The sequence below is a fragment of the Gobio gobio genome (genome assembly GCF_949357685.1).
Source record: "Gobio gobio genome assembly, chromosome: 12".
Lineage (NCBI taxonomy): Eukaryota > Metazoa > Chordata > Actinopteri > Cypriniformes > Gobionidae > Gobio > Gobio gobio.
Window position 1 is genome coordinate 24,772,273 of NC_137105.1, and position 14,502 is coordinate 24,786,774.

The window sequence follows — 14,502 nt, forward strand, 5'->3', positions numbered from 1 at the left end:
TCCCTCCCAATCACCGTACTAAACATTTATGCGAAAGGTTGATTACTTTTAACAATATTTTTGATTACTATTAACAATATTTTGACTTGCTATATCTGGGAATTCAACAGTAGCCATATTCTCAGAAGCAGCAATATTCAATTAATAGCATTATAGTCTGATAGTATTATATTTAAAACAACTAGTATTATTCTGCACAATTATATTGAAAACATATTTTTTCTGTCTTTTTTGTTTTGTTTTGCAAAGCAAGCTAATGGCTATGCCCTTGTTGAAGGCAAGCACAAGGCATTGTGTGTTAGCCCCTTTTTTCATGCTGTAGATTTGTAGTAGCCAAGTGCATTACATGATTGACAGTGAACATGGATTGAATGCTACAATGGTTTTCATCCAATGAGACCAAAAACAGACTGCAACACAACACCCACACATTCACTCAATCATGAATGACAACATGGCATACGGACAATCATCCAATCAAGCCAATGATTACAACTGTTTAAAAGAACAATGTTTACAACCTACTTTAGCTTGTGAAGTGTGTCCGCAGTCTTAGAGAAAGCATATGAAGCATATTTGCACCACATATAGTCTCACAATACTTTTACAAATACGCCACAAATATGGCGGTCTCCAAAGAGATGTGCAGTTGTTTACTATGCTTATACTACATATCGCCCTCCATCGGGCCCTCTGGGACCTCGCTTTGCACTTGCATTGGCATTAGTAGAAGTGGGGCTGGTAAGCTCCTTGGAAGCCGATTTGGTTTTTCCCCTGGGAGAAGTTGCCACAGGGGGCATCTTTAGGATTCCTCCAGGCTCAACAATAGTGTTGATCACTAAGGTAGGGCAAAGACAAAAAACAAATGGATTTAGGGAATGTGTAGCATACATGGTCAAAGTTTAAGATCTAATGCTAATAAACTCACCCTCAAGTTGTCTCTGGACTCTTCGCAGTTCTTGAAGAATAGATGAGATTTCCTGCTTGCAAAGCAAGGTAAATAGATTACAAAATCTTTTAAATTAAAGTCTGGTCTTGGAAATTGCCTTTAATCAGAACAGAATTTACCTTATTAGATGTCTTAAGGATGGGAACCTCATTTTCAGCATTGATTTTTGCCTCTATTTCCTCCCAGACGTCAGTCTTGTTATGAAACAGAACTCTAAAAAAAACACAATATTTGTGGGACTATACAGACAAAACACCTGGACACTTTGTACAAAGCTCGCATTCAAGCTTCAAGTTTGACTCCACTGTATATGCTAGTGAACTCCTAAAGGTTGACAAAGTCAGTCTTTAGCAGATACACAGTCTCTTTGTTGTGGTAAAAATGTACCAAAATTACTGATGACTCATCCTGGACTACACATATGTTCACATATTCTCTAGGGTGAGAATCTCCACTTAACTCCCTTAATACCCTGCTAACAGCTACCAAGTGGTTTATGGTTATAATGTACCTACAGCCTATTGAACTTTAAATAGGAAATATTTTACTTCATACTTCATTTTCTCTGCTAGTTGCTCCGTGTTCTCTCTGATAGCCTGGGAGAGCTGGGAGACTGGGTTCAACATAAGATTGTCCAGAATTACCTGTGATTAAATTAAGAGTCGAAGGTTAAAATGAAAAAGTATGCAAGTGTAGTTTATCTATACCGTATCTGAGAGACACTGCCATTGGCTATGCAGGTTGTAACACCCTGAGCAAATGACTAATGGATCAGTTTATTAGTGTAATGAGCAAAAGATTTGACCAAATTTGACCTCTTCACGGTTCCAGGGACGCCGTCTGGAACTGTCATGGTCGTTCATATTTGAGTCCTGGTCTATTGGACTAGTTGAGCCTGGAGGAACCTTTTGATAGTTCAGACTTGCCTCGGGTATATGCTGTACCAGCTGTAGATTAATCAGGGATGGGAAAGCACCATTAAGAACACGTGGATATGACAATGGCAGGTTCAATTTGATGTTAACAGACAAACATCTCTGAGCTCAGTTTACAATGGAAGCTTCAGAGATAAAGATATCTGTGTGATCATGCCAATTCAATTGTGAATAGCAAAGGGTTCTATGTTCACAAACAACATAGCTACTTTGATCCTAATTCCTCAATGATATAGCTGGACAATCTCCTAAATATGAACATAACATGTTTTGTGAACATACAGCCTTCAGAGAGTTTGGAAGTGAGGTTCCATGCATTAGTGAATTCCCTCATGCAAATAAGTCAGTGAGACAGCAGTTTCAACAACAGGTTGACAAAGGTGGAAATCAGACAGCTGTTAGTACATTGGTTTTGGCTCACAAAGAAAGTATTTAAATTCTGGACAACACTTGGTGATAATGAGTGATGAGTGGTGAACTCAGCACCTGAGGTAACAGGAACCTCTGTAATGATGCATATGGTTTCTGCACAAAAGAGAAAATATACAACAAAACGTATGCAAGAATACAAAGAAAACTTTTACCTTAGTCTTAATACTTTTTGGGACACAATATAATTATTATGAGGTGTACCATGCTACGTGACTCCAAACCGAACATGCTAGGTTACCTTTGACTTTAGCATTTTATCTACAATAATTTTTTTCTCATTGTGCTAATGAGGGGAGTGCAAACATTTGCATCATGTTCTGCTTCATACTGAAAAGGTAGTGGAATGGGCCAGTGTATATGATGGGATGTCATTTAACAGAGAAAAATAACTTTAGGCCTACCTCCTCCCTGGTTGAGATAGTGGATGCAGGGGTATTTGGCATGGAGCCTGGGGAAGTGGTAGCTCCTATGCCTGAAGATGTCTGGGAGTCACCATCCCCTGCTACATCATGGATTTCACGTGCAAGAATGGCAAGATCTTTGGCCAGGTCTTGACTCAGCCTAAAGGATATAAGTATAAATTGAAAATATAAAAATTCCTCAATCTTAAATATGCACACACTACCATTTGCATTAGCATATTGCACCACAACAACAACAACACAAAGAAAATCAAATAACCTGGCAATCTCGGCACTATGAGTAGACCAATTCTGGAAGTGTTCATTCTGAGTTTCATCCTCTTCCGTTTCCAAAGAGCCACATTTTAGCCTCATTTGAACAGTCTTCTGTGGTGTCTGTGTCTGAGTTGAAGCTGAGGCATGTGAGCGTTTTTGCTTAGAGTTGGAAATGGTCTCGAACTCCTCCTCTGAGGTAGAGGAAAAGTCTGAATCCTTATGTCTACGGTGGGAACCTCAAGTTTTAAATAAAAAATAGGGAAATTGACATTTCTAATCAAAGTATCATTTTCGTAATTAGAAACATCAAAGCCACATTACTGTCAGTAATAACGATAAAGTTATGCCACTCCAGTGATCTTGTCTAGAGGAACTGTATTTAGAGATATATAGATGTATACAAAGAATATTAAATTGACAGATACTCACCAGCTGTGCTACTGTGTTTAACTTGGTTAGAGCGGGTACGGGTGGAGGAGTGTTTCCCTACTGATGCAGTCCCTTTGCTGGAAGCCTGCCTCACCTCACTTGAAGCCCCTTTCCTCGCACTGCTACTCGCCTCTGTAGGACGGTTAGAAATGCCATGCTTGCTTGAGGTGGATTCATTGTCACTTGGAACAGTGAAGGATCTAGTGCGTTTCCTAGGCATGGCAAGAATGTCCAGCCTTGAGAGTTTCTTGGCTTCAGCAGGAGTCTTACTGTGGTCGGAGCTCTGAGATGCACGGTCCGTCTCTGCACCCTCATTGTCTGAGGCCTCACCTAGTCGAGCTCGGCGGAGCATGGAGGCACGGGTAGGTCTTGGGGCTGAAAGGCTATTGGATCGGGTCAGCATCTGATGGCTTCCTTTGGTCACCTTACTGGGGTCCTCCTTCTGCAGGGGTGCAGTGAGTTTTTTGCGGCTGTTGGGCCGTGAACTTGACTCATGGTCAGAAGCAGCAGCTTCATGCCACAGCTGTTGACCATGCTGATTATCCGAAAGGTCTAAAGAACCACGGTTACCAGTACTGCGACGAAGCTGAAGCCGACGACTTATTTCAGTTTTACTGGTATTATCTGCAGAGGCATGATTTCTGCGTTTTTCTGATAGCCGTTCACGGGCTGTAGGTTGCCGTGCTTTGTCTTGAGCAGATGATGATTTCTCCTTACGCAGGTCACTTGCAGATGTGCGCTTCTTAAGTGCAATGACAGGAGCATTTTTACTGCTGACCATGCTTACAGTACTGGCGGTATCAACATCTGAGTCACCAGACAGGGAGTCCTCTTGTGCAGGAGAGCTTCCTGTTTTTGAGCGTTGACTAGATCCATTTAACTTCTCTTCTGGTGATGAAAATGATTTCTCTGCTTCTTTAGGAAAGATAAATGTATTGTGGACAGTTTCTTCTGTATCCAAGCTTCTCAAAGCAGGATGACTAGAGATATGTGGTAGTTTCTTGACTTGAATGTTGTCACTTGGCCTATCTTTGGTAAAACTCTCCTGTCGAACAAATGATGTTGAGGTCTCTTTGGTGGGCACCACATCCCTGTTATGCTCCTGAAGGTTCGGGGCTGACGAGTTGGGCTTCACTGGACGCCTAGACTCATGGCCACTCAAATGTCGTATCAAGACAGTGGTTGGAGGTATCTTAGGAGAGCAGTCTCTCTCTGGCTGCGAAAGAATTGGACTTTTGGACGCATCTGACTTGCATGAACCATCTTCAGAACCAATATAAAACGAGGTGGGTTTGGGAGTGGGTGGTGGCATCTCTCTTAAACTTCTAGAATGGTTTACATTTTCAGAAGGTGAGGGTGATGTTCCTCTCTTTTCTTGGCTCCTTCCACTCCTATCAAGGATAGAGCTGTCATCTGAACGACTGGTGTCACTTAGACTGTCTGGGTCCACGTCGTCTTGGACACGTAGCCTCTGAGTGCAGTTCTGCTGCTGTGGTGCTCTAGAACCTTTCTCTGGTGGTTCATGGTCCAAGTTTGTTTCATGCCGGATCAAGATACTGGGGGTTTTGTTCTCCAGTTTTTCTCCTGGTGGAACCTGAGGAAGTAGTCGTCTGGTCCTGGAACCCTGACTGCCCTCTGATTCAGACATATCCAAGCTTTGACTAATCATTAATGTCACTCTATCATCTTCAAAATCAAAAGAGTGAAAATAGTTATTTTGTTGGCTTTCCATAATAAAATCAAAATTTGTATTGAAATGCCTACTTGTTCAAACACCATTTGTGATTTTCTATGAAAATACCTCTGTCTGCAGGCCCACTTTGGGGTGGAATTCCCATAGATCCTTGTGTAGCCCCAGGATCACTATAAGCATCTGCTAGGCTGGCCCAGCGTGAGACCCATTTAGGCCCTCCTACACCAGGATGTGCCTAAATCACAAAGGGCAACAACTAACAATCATAATTGCATTAATTGTTCACTATTCACTGACACTGCTAAGGCGACATTTCAGTAATTAAGGAGAGCACTGTTGTCATAGCAGTACATAATTACAATACCTGCAGTGAGATGACTTGGTCCCCACCATGGCCCTGTGATGATGTCGACATTACATCAGCTGCCATACCATGGCTATGACTAAAGAATAGTTGCTCATCTTTCCCATCATCAATCACAGGCCTATAAACTCCAATAGTCTGACCACTGTATTCTGGTGCATCTAAAACACCAAACACCTGTGAAATGTGAACAAATATGATTTACCATATTTCTCAAACACTACTCAAACATTGTTCAGACCACATTGGTCAAACAGGTAGTGCACCCCAAATTCACACCAGCAGTTGAAAAAGAAATGTACATTTTGGACAACTCAAACATTGTACTCAGTACAATGCTTTGGAAGTCCCACAGAGCCACAGTTTTCCACTGTTTTATAATATCTGTATAGTAAACTGGGATTTATTACACCAATTGTAATAAACCATCTACATATTTCTTTCCAAAGAAAAATATAAAAAAGTATTTGTCACCTGGTCAATCATACTTCTAGCTTCCTCCACTTCCTTATCTTGTGACTCTGTCTCAATTGTGTAGGTACCAGCATCACTCAGACTGTCCTCCTCCTCAGTTCGTGTCACCCTTGAGCCCTTAGTTTCAACACCACTAGCTAATAGTGGTGAAAACTGCGGCACAGGTGACCCAGCTGAGCAAAGTGGGGAGGCACTAGAAACTGGACCCCTTCCAGGGGCTTGAGAAGAGAAGAAGATGGGGGAGGATACTGGAAGAGGAGACTGGGATAATGCAGGTAGTTGAGAAGGAGAAGATGGGTACGACACAGATGAGGGTTCAGAGGGATCTGCTGGGGAGGGCAAAAAAGTGTGTGATGGGGACATCATCACAGGTGGGGCAGACATGGGAGGTGGGGAAGTCTTTCCTGAATCCTTCAAGAACTCTGCCGTAAATTCCTGAGCAAGATTGGACTTCTTGCCCACACTCCCAAAAGGCTTAATGGTGATAGCTGGTGAAGAGCAAGACGAGGTCCCTAATAAAGATGTGCTGGTCCCATTGTCTTCTGTCTTCTCTCTCTTCAGTGAGCTTGATCGTTGTGAACTTCCATGGCTTGAACCTTTCAGTGTAACAGTGATTTGCTGTGTTGGAGGAACATGCCCATGCACAGAGGCTGGCCTTTCCCCATGAGCCAGACCTTTGCGTCTCTCTAGTTTGGCCTTCAATGCAGAGTAGGAGTCAGCATGCGCAGAGTTGTGGGTAAAGGACTGTGACCGCTTCTTTCTCGGATTATCATCAAAGAATTCAATAATGAAGGCCTGCTGGGTGTGAGGCTCAGGGGGAATGGGCTTAACCTCTGTCTGGTGTGGAGAGGAGGCTTCTTGTACAGGATGAGCCTCACTTTCATCAAGATCGCCTTGGTGTTTGTGTGGTGAGATTGACTGAGGGTGATGAGTTTTGACAGACTGCTGGGACAGAATTGATTCTGTTGGTTCGGATGTCTTTGATTGAGCTGACTGGTGTGACTGTACTGATGATTGTGATTGCATGGAATGATGTGACTTGCTGTGTTTTCCTTTCATTACAGGGTCTTCTGAATCACTCTGGGTTCCATCTTCATGATGGTGTCCTATTAAGATTACAAATATAATGTATATTATGTCTGTCAATCTAATGCATAAATGTAGTGCAACTTATTATTTAAACAAATATTTTGTAATAAAAATCCATGCAATTAATAATTCCTCGTAGTCATATGTCAATTATATAATGAAATGTTTCGCTAAAATCATGACAATTAAAGCTTGAAGCAGATTCTTTTTATCTATTCTAAAATCTATTTTTTTTTTGGCAAAGACTACAGCCAGTTTGCCTTGCCAAGACCTAACAAGAGTAGGCAGCACAGCCACAGATTGAGTAACAAGGTATTTACATAGGACACATGTATATATATTTTTAGAACATTATGCATAGAACATTTTGTATCAGTGTGAGTCTAACAGAAAATTTCAATTTTAAAGGTAGTGTAAGATGTTTCTTACCTTTGAGCGTCCGAATATGCATTGCTAAGTCACTTTTAGTGCTGTACACATCCTCGCAGGGTGGTCGCCTGCACATCATGCTGACATCACTCTGCACAAGCCAATCTGCCACCTTGCTCTCAGCTGACAGAACCTCTGTGGGTGTGACTGCCAGAGAATTATTGGGCTGTTGCTGCTTGCTACGTTGACGAGAGGAGAACTTGGTCACGTGATCCTTGATTTTAATCTTGCCTGGCATGCAGTCATCAAACTCAATAGTAAAAGAAGCATGACTTTGGACAACTGGATGTGTAGAAATCAGAGAAACATTGGTGTCTTTGGTTGGGATGTCGATCAAATCCGTCGCTGGGGACTTGGGTTGCATATGGAACTCCTTTGTTGGAATTTCAAAATAGCTGGGCTCTCGGTGGTACAGGTAGGGTGACTTGGCCTGGCTGTCATGGATCTCTTGAACAGAGATGTTAAATTCATCCTCAGCTGTTGGGGCCTCCTTTGTGATCTCTGTCAACAGACACCCACACCAAACTGTAAATATGGTAAAGAAAGACAAATGTCCTTATCAAAAACACATGAAATTTGGCAGTAAGGGAGGACAAGTTCTTACCTGAATGATTGTCACCTGACCTTCGTATTTCATTGTGTGCTCCCTTGTTCCCAGAGTCCTCCTCACCCCACCATGATGGCTGGCCATACAATGGTGTTGGCCGGGGTACAGGGGACTCTGAAGAGAAACACATGTAAACACAGAAAAAGAAAGAGAGGGTATGAGAGATAAACAGAGATGATGAGTTAGTTATCATGCTAAGCCCAAATTTATTCATCAAGCAATTCTTAAACACTTCATCACTGTCATAAATTTGGAGCAGCTCTTAATTCAGTTTACAATAAAACAAAATATATAGACTATCATCCTTATTCCAAACATCTAGTATACTGGACAAATTTGTATTATTTTCTAACATATAACCCATATGACCAATCTGTGTATCATATGACCTGGAACAAGTTTTCTTGTGATTTTGAATTTGATGTCCAGTATACTGAATGTTAAGTGGAGTTTTATACTCAGTGCATGTTAACATAATTACAATAAAACAAACAATAACCATGTAAGCTTATCTAGAAATGAAGTACATCATATTAAATGTTTGCCATTAGTATTACTCTTTGCATAGTCTATGCATTTTAATGTACCCTAACAAATATTATTAATTATTATTATTATATATACGTTTCTATTATTATTATTTCAATATTTTATCTAAAAACTCAAACAACCCTCATGTTGATTTTCTAATTTCAGTTTCTCTAAACTTAACACTATATTAGTTATACTGATAATATTATTTGTAATAAAAATAGATTTGACATATACTATAGGAACATCACTGGATATATTTAAAAAAAACTTTTCAGCACTTGGCTTTACAGGTTGAGTGGTCCATGAGCGTTAACAGCAACATATGCTCATTGATGTATGTGCCAATGTAGTGCCAGCAGCTGGACTAAGGCATAAGGATTATCTTTAGTATCTGTCACCTGACCAAAATCTCAACTAGGAGGGGTTTACACTGTACTGCAGTGTTACAGATAAACCGAGATTAACAAACGCTATAGACAAGAGACAGAAACTTGTTGTTAGATACCCTCTGTACCCCATGATACAAAGCATTTTTTTAATTATTTTTATAACTCTCTCACTCTGACTTTTTCTCCTGCCTTTGGTCATTCTTTATCACTCTCACCTGTGAGACTCTTGCGTTCAGAACGCTCTAATTTGACCCTTTCTTCCTGCAGGTTCTGTTGCTTGCCCTCTGCAGATTTTACACCCATCTGCAGCTGACTGGTGTACTTCTCATGCTGACACAGCAGGGGGCAGTCCACAAAAATATTATTTGTATAAAACATACATAATTAGTTTGATATGCTTTAGATAGAACATAAAAAAGATAAATACACACACAAACAGCTAGAACCATACCTTGAGGGCCTCTTCAGGGACTTTATGTTGACTCTTCTCAAGAATATACACATGTGAATGTGCTCTTAATGTTAAGTCAGTACATTACAACTTAGATGTATACAAATCTTAAAGACGAATATCCGCCTGTATCTTAAGCAGACACGAAGCTGATCTGTCTTGTTTAAGGTGGGTTAATTTGAAATTTTATAATATATCCACAATACTGTAATATATCAGTGCCAAACAAGGCCGTGTCTCATTTAAATCATAACAAAATGTTGTACGGAAAACGCTCAAGAAATTAGTCAACAGACAACAAACTGCCACAACCAAATTTAAGGTTTCATGCTTTGGCATGCAGGAAAATCAGGAAAAAGGATATCATATCCAAAACGAACAATGTCCGAAAGCTTGAGGGTTATGTATGTTTGGTCTGGAATTCTCAAGTCATTCACAAAGGTCTGAAATAGGAGAAGAAAAACAAGTAATGTATATGCCACAGTGAATGAGGGAAGGTTATGAGGGAAAATGCTTTTGCATCAGAAAATATACATTATTGCCTTTACATACACGTGAACTTTAATGACATCCCATTCTTAATCCGTAGGGTTTAATATGGAGTTGGCCCACCCTTTGCAGCTATAACAGCTTCAACTCTTCTGGGAAGGCTTTCCACAAGTTTAGGAGTGTGTTTATGGGAATTTCATGCTGTTCCCACAAAGTTGGGAGCATGAAATTGTCCAAAATGTCTTGGTTTTGCTGAAGCATTAAGAGATCCTTTCACTGTAACTAAGGGGCCATGCCCAACCACTGAAAAACAAGTCCTGGCAACCACCAAACCCAGACTTGTCCATTTGATTGCCAGACAGAAATGTGTAATTCATCACTCCAGAGAACACATCTCCACTGCTCTAGAGTCCTGTGCCGGTGTGCTTTGCACCACTGCATCAGACGCTTTGCATTGCACTTGGTGATGTAGGCTTGGATGCAGCTGCTCGGCAATGGAAAACCATTCCATGAAGCTCTCTACGCAGTTCTTAAAACTAATCTGAAGGCAACACGAACTTTGAAGGTCTGTAGCTATTGACTGTAGCATGCGGCAGTAGTTGCTGTCGTTCCCAATTGCTTCCAATTTGTTATAAAACCACTAACGGGTGACCGTGGAATATTTAGTAGCGAGGAAATTTCATGAATGGACTTATTGCACAGGTTGCAACCTATCACAGTATCAGGCTTGAATTCACTGTGCTCCTGAGAGCGACCCATTCTATCACAAATGTTTTTTGAAACAGTCTGCATTGCTAGGTGCTTGATTACACATGTGGCCATGAAAGTGATTGGAACACCTGAATTCAATGATTTGGGGGTGTGTCCCAATACTTTTGGCAATATAGTGTATATAACTGTGCTTTAACTTCAATCTGAAACAAAACAAAAACATTTATATTTACAGTGATTCATTTAGCAGATTATTTTTATATAAAGCCCCCGATATACAAGTTCGAAATATGTGACCAGCGGTATACTGTTAGTGAACATCTAATGCCACCCACACTGCTGAGAGCGACGGTTAGATGAATATGTAAATATGTGCTGCGCGCTTTCCTCTCAATAACAAAATAATGAGAAAACAGCAAGCATTTTTTAAAGAAAGCATAAAAAAAGCATCTGATCATGGCAACATGGATATTTGCAACGCACAAGCTCTGCAACTCGGCACTCCAATAAGGTCTTATCACGTTTATTTATATAATAGATTGCTTAAAATTAAGCAGCTTTACAGTATTAAACATGAAAAACAGTGTCCATGTCTCATTTCATCAGAAGTAAAACTTACTTTTCTACCATAAAGCGGCTCTCTAGTATGTTCAAGTTTTCACTCACGGATGTCTGATCTCAAAGAACTGAACATGAGAAATGAACCGGAAAATAATTCCACGTGAAAGAATGCAGAGCCACCAATTACATAATCGCCACAGACCAGAAAGAAGGTGTTCTTTCCAGAAAAGTTTGTTTTGGTAAGCTGTTTCGAACTCCCAGAAGGAACTCAAAAACGAACTTTGTTTCGGCCTGATTTTGTTCAAAATGACGTCACATCAGTTCGTTCTTCGATTATGATTGAAGTATATCGGGGCCTTAAAGCGATAAATAAGGAAATGAGGAACATCACAAGAAATTATTCAAGATTTAACAATATTCGAAGTACAGAATCTACTTTTGTGTCCCGCAGAAGAAAGAAATGCATAGAGTTTCAGAATGATATGTTCTACGAGATATTTGAGTGCAAGAGAGTGATGACAGAACTTTTGTGTGAACTATCCTTTTAAGAAAGTTTCCTATATACGTTTGTCATTGGGACTGGGTCTGATTCAAGGGTTAATTGATCCTCTCTGTACTACAGTTAGGACACCAACATTTTAAGTCTGCAACAGCATCATATTAGTGAATTTTCCATTTATTTTCAAAACCAAGGGGAAAGAAAATCCAGATAGTCTTTCAGATAATGCCACAGTAGTTTGTTAAAATGCACTTGGTGCCAATAGCTTTGTGGGCAGCACGCTGACATATAGCGTCATTGCGTTTCAGCCGACCTGAGTTTGAGTCCCAGCTTGTGGACCTTTTCTGATCCCCCCCACCCCCTCCCTCTTGCTTCGTGTCCATTCTATAGTATCCTGTCACAATAAAGGCAGAACTGCCAAAATAAATCTTTTTAAAAAATGCACTCAGATTTTTATGACAGTATTCTGAGCTTCAGTCACACTCAGCATAGTGCTTTTTGTTTCAAAAGCTTACCCCGTTTAAACTTCCTAGATCCTTGACAAGGTGCTCATCTGTGGAAGGGTTATAGTTGATAACAGCATGCTGTTTATCCACACTACGAGACTAAAGGGAAAAAAGGCATCTACATTAGGCATCTTGATGATTCTTTATATTTTTTCACTCCACCCAAATTATAATGTATATTTGATTGACGATTTGATTTAAAATTATTAAACATGCATTTTTTTAGTAAATCCTGGCTGCAAGAGCGCAATCTCATTTCAAGATCAAACTTTTGACTGTGAACAGCAATGCCAAATCTGTTTATCCCCTTTGCTCAGTGAACTCATGAAATGAAGCAACGCATGTTGCAGATTACATGTCTACTGGCAGACGACAAAAACCTCATGGTTAAATGAATGGCTCAGAGTTGTAGTAATGACATAAAAATACTGTACAAGTAATGATTGACCATTTGTGACGATACCTTTATTTTATCTGGTTGTTGTTGAAATCTGTTTTTGTTTTGTTGAAATCTGCAATTGATCATGAGTTGATATCTCACAATTCTGACTCTTTTTTTAGACATACTCTTTTTTATCACAATGGCATTTATATCTCGCAATTCTAACTTTTTCTTTAAAACTTATAAAGTATTTGTATTTTTTAACATAAACATTGAGTTCAGTGCAGCATCATTATGAGCCAAAACCACTGATGTACTTACATCCTTGACAATAATTCTGACCATACTTTACAAAAAAAAAAAAGTAAAGTCTATTCCACCTCAGAGCCTTAGACATACTCTTTTTTTATCGCAATGGCATTTATATCTCGCAATTCTGACTTTTTTCTCAACTGCGAGTTATAAAGTCCAATACTGAGAGAAAAAGTAATCTCACAGTTCTAACATTTTTATCTTGCAATTCCGACTTTATAACTCGCAATTGTTTATATCTTGCAATTCTGAGAAAAAAGTCATAATTGTGAGAAAAAAAAGTTACAATTACTTTTGTATTTATTCATTCAGTGGCAGAAACAAGCTTTCCATTTCTCCTTTATTTGTGATCCATATGTTGTTGTTTTTTTTATTTTCTCTACATAAGTCAAGCATTTACAAGCATACCTCAAGCATATGTTACATAGGCTATGAAATGTATGCACATTTGATCTTTTTTGCCTTCTAGATACAATGGTTATGCGGCATGTGTGAAAACACGCTTGTTTTCAGCTATTAACACTAAGCTGCCACTATGGCAACAGTTCTGGATGCATTCACAAATGTGGTTGAGACACACTTTTTACACTTCAAGGGAAAGAAGGGCACATGAAAACCCTACCTGCAGCATGAGCTCGCAGTCCTCCCGGCCAACAAAGATCATTTCCCGTGGCAGACGGTGACGAGTACCAGAGCTGCTGACCAGGAACCATGATGTCACACTCATCTTTGTTGCTCAGAGAAACCCCTTTGCATCCTGTAAAAGATTGTGTTTCTTGAGAAGAAATATAGGTTTTATTTAACATTTTAATACTAGAAGGGGAAAAGTCAAGTAAACCCATATGTCTTATAATGTCATATTATAGTAGGCCTACTTAATTAAACATTGACAGTTTAAAAGACGGGACAGAGTTAATTTGTTTTCATTGACCAGATTCAGTGTTAATGTCCATAAGGACACATCTCATGTTATTCAGTGGTGGAGAACAGGAATAGAAAAAATATAGACCCAAAAAGCCTCTACCACAGTTAATTTTAACATAAATGTGTTGGTCAATGCAGCATAATTATTAGCCAAAACCACTGATTTGCTGCATGTAATTCAGTTAAGCGTTCAAGAATTCACCTGAACTAACACAATTGTGCAAGACCTCATGTCACAGAACTATAGACATAATGTGTTCTTGTTTTAACAGAAGTTCGGTTTGTGCATAGCCTACGTTCTTCTCAAAATGGATGCATATTTGCTGACAGTGTTAACACGTTATTAGAAGACAGCTGTCTAGACATGTAACGTCGGAATAATATTTTTCAGATGTTTTTAGAAAAGGTAGCCTATCTGTTTCATAAGGGGGATTTAGATTTCTAAACAGCAGATAGAAAGATGTCGTTTTAAAGATGTTTTTTTTTTATATATGCCAAATCCCTGTACATTTAAGAAGCAAATGATATCTCAGCAGGCCTGCACAGATCATGCTTTCATTTGTTCGTCGCAAAGAGACGCTAAAAGCGTAAAATCATGCATGTCATACACACGCAATTGGTTATTTTCATGCTATTAGTGGACAATATGATTTAGCATGCAATATA

At 39.6% G+C, this 14,502-nt stretch overlaps 1 protein-coding gene across 1 annotated transcript; it reads right to left on the bottom strand.

The window, feature by feature from the left end:
• Window positions 1–243: 243 nt before the first annotated feature.
• On the bottom strand, window positions 244–13,687 carry cep170bb (centrosomal protein 170Bb). Its single transcript, XM_079831515.1, has 18 exons — window positions 13,535–13,687; window positions 12,228–12,317; window positions 9,820–9,895; window positions 9,453–9,514; window positions 9,217–9,331; window positions 8,076–8,192; window positions 7,472–7,972; window positions 5,954–7,059; window positions 5,480–5,656; window positions 5,224–5,350; window positions 3,423–5,108; window positions 2,998–3,229; window positions 2,718–2,877; window positions 1,765–1,896; window positions 1,505–1,593; window positions 1,069–1,162; window positions 929–980; window positions 244–838 (listed from the first exon to the last, which is right to left on the bottom strand). The coding sequence occupies exons 1-18, from the start codon at window positions 13,637–13,639 to the stop codon at window positions 663–665; spliced, it is 5,097 nt and encodes a 1,698-aa protein (XP_079687641.1). The 5' UTR covers window positions 13,640–13,687; the 3' UTR covers window positions 244–662.
• Between the last annotated feature and the right edge of the window lie 815 nt (window positions 13,688–14,502).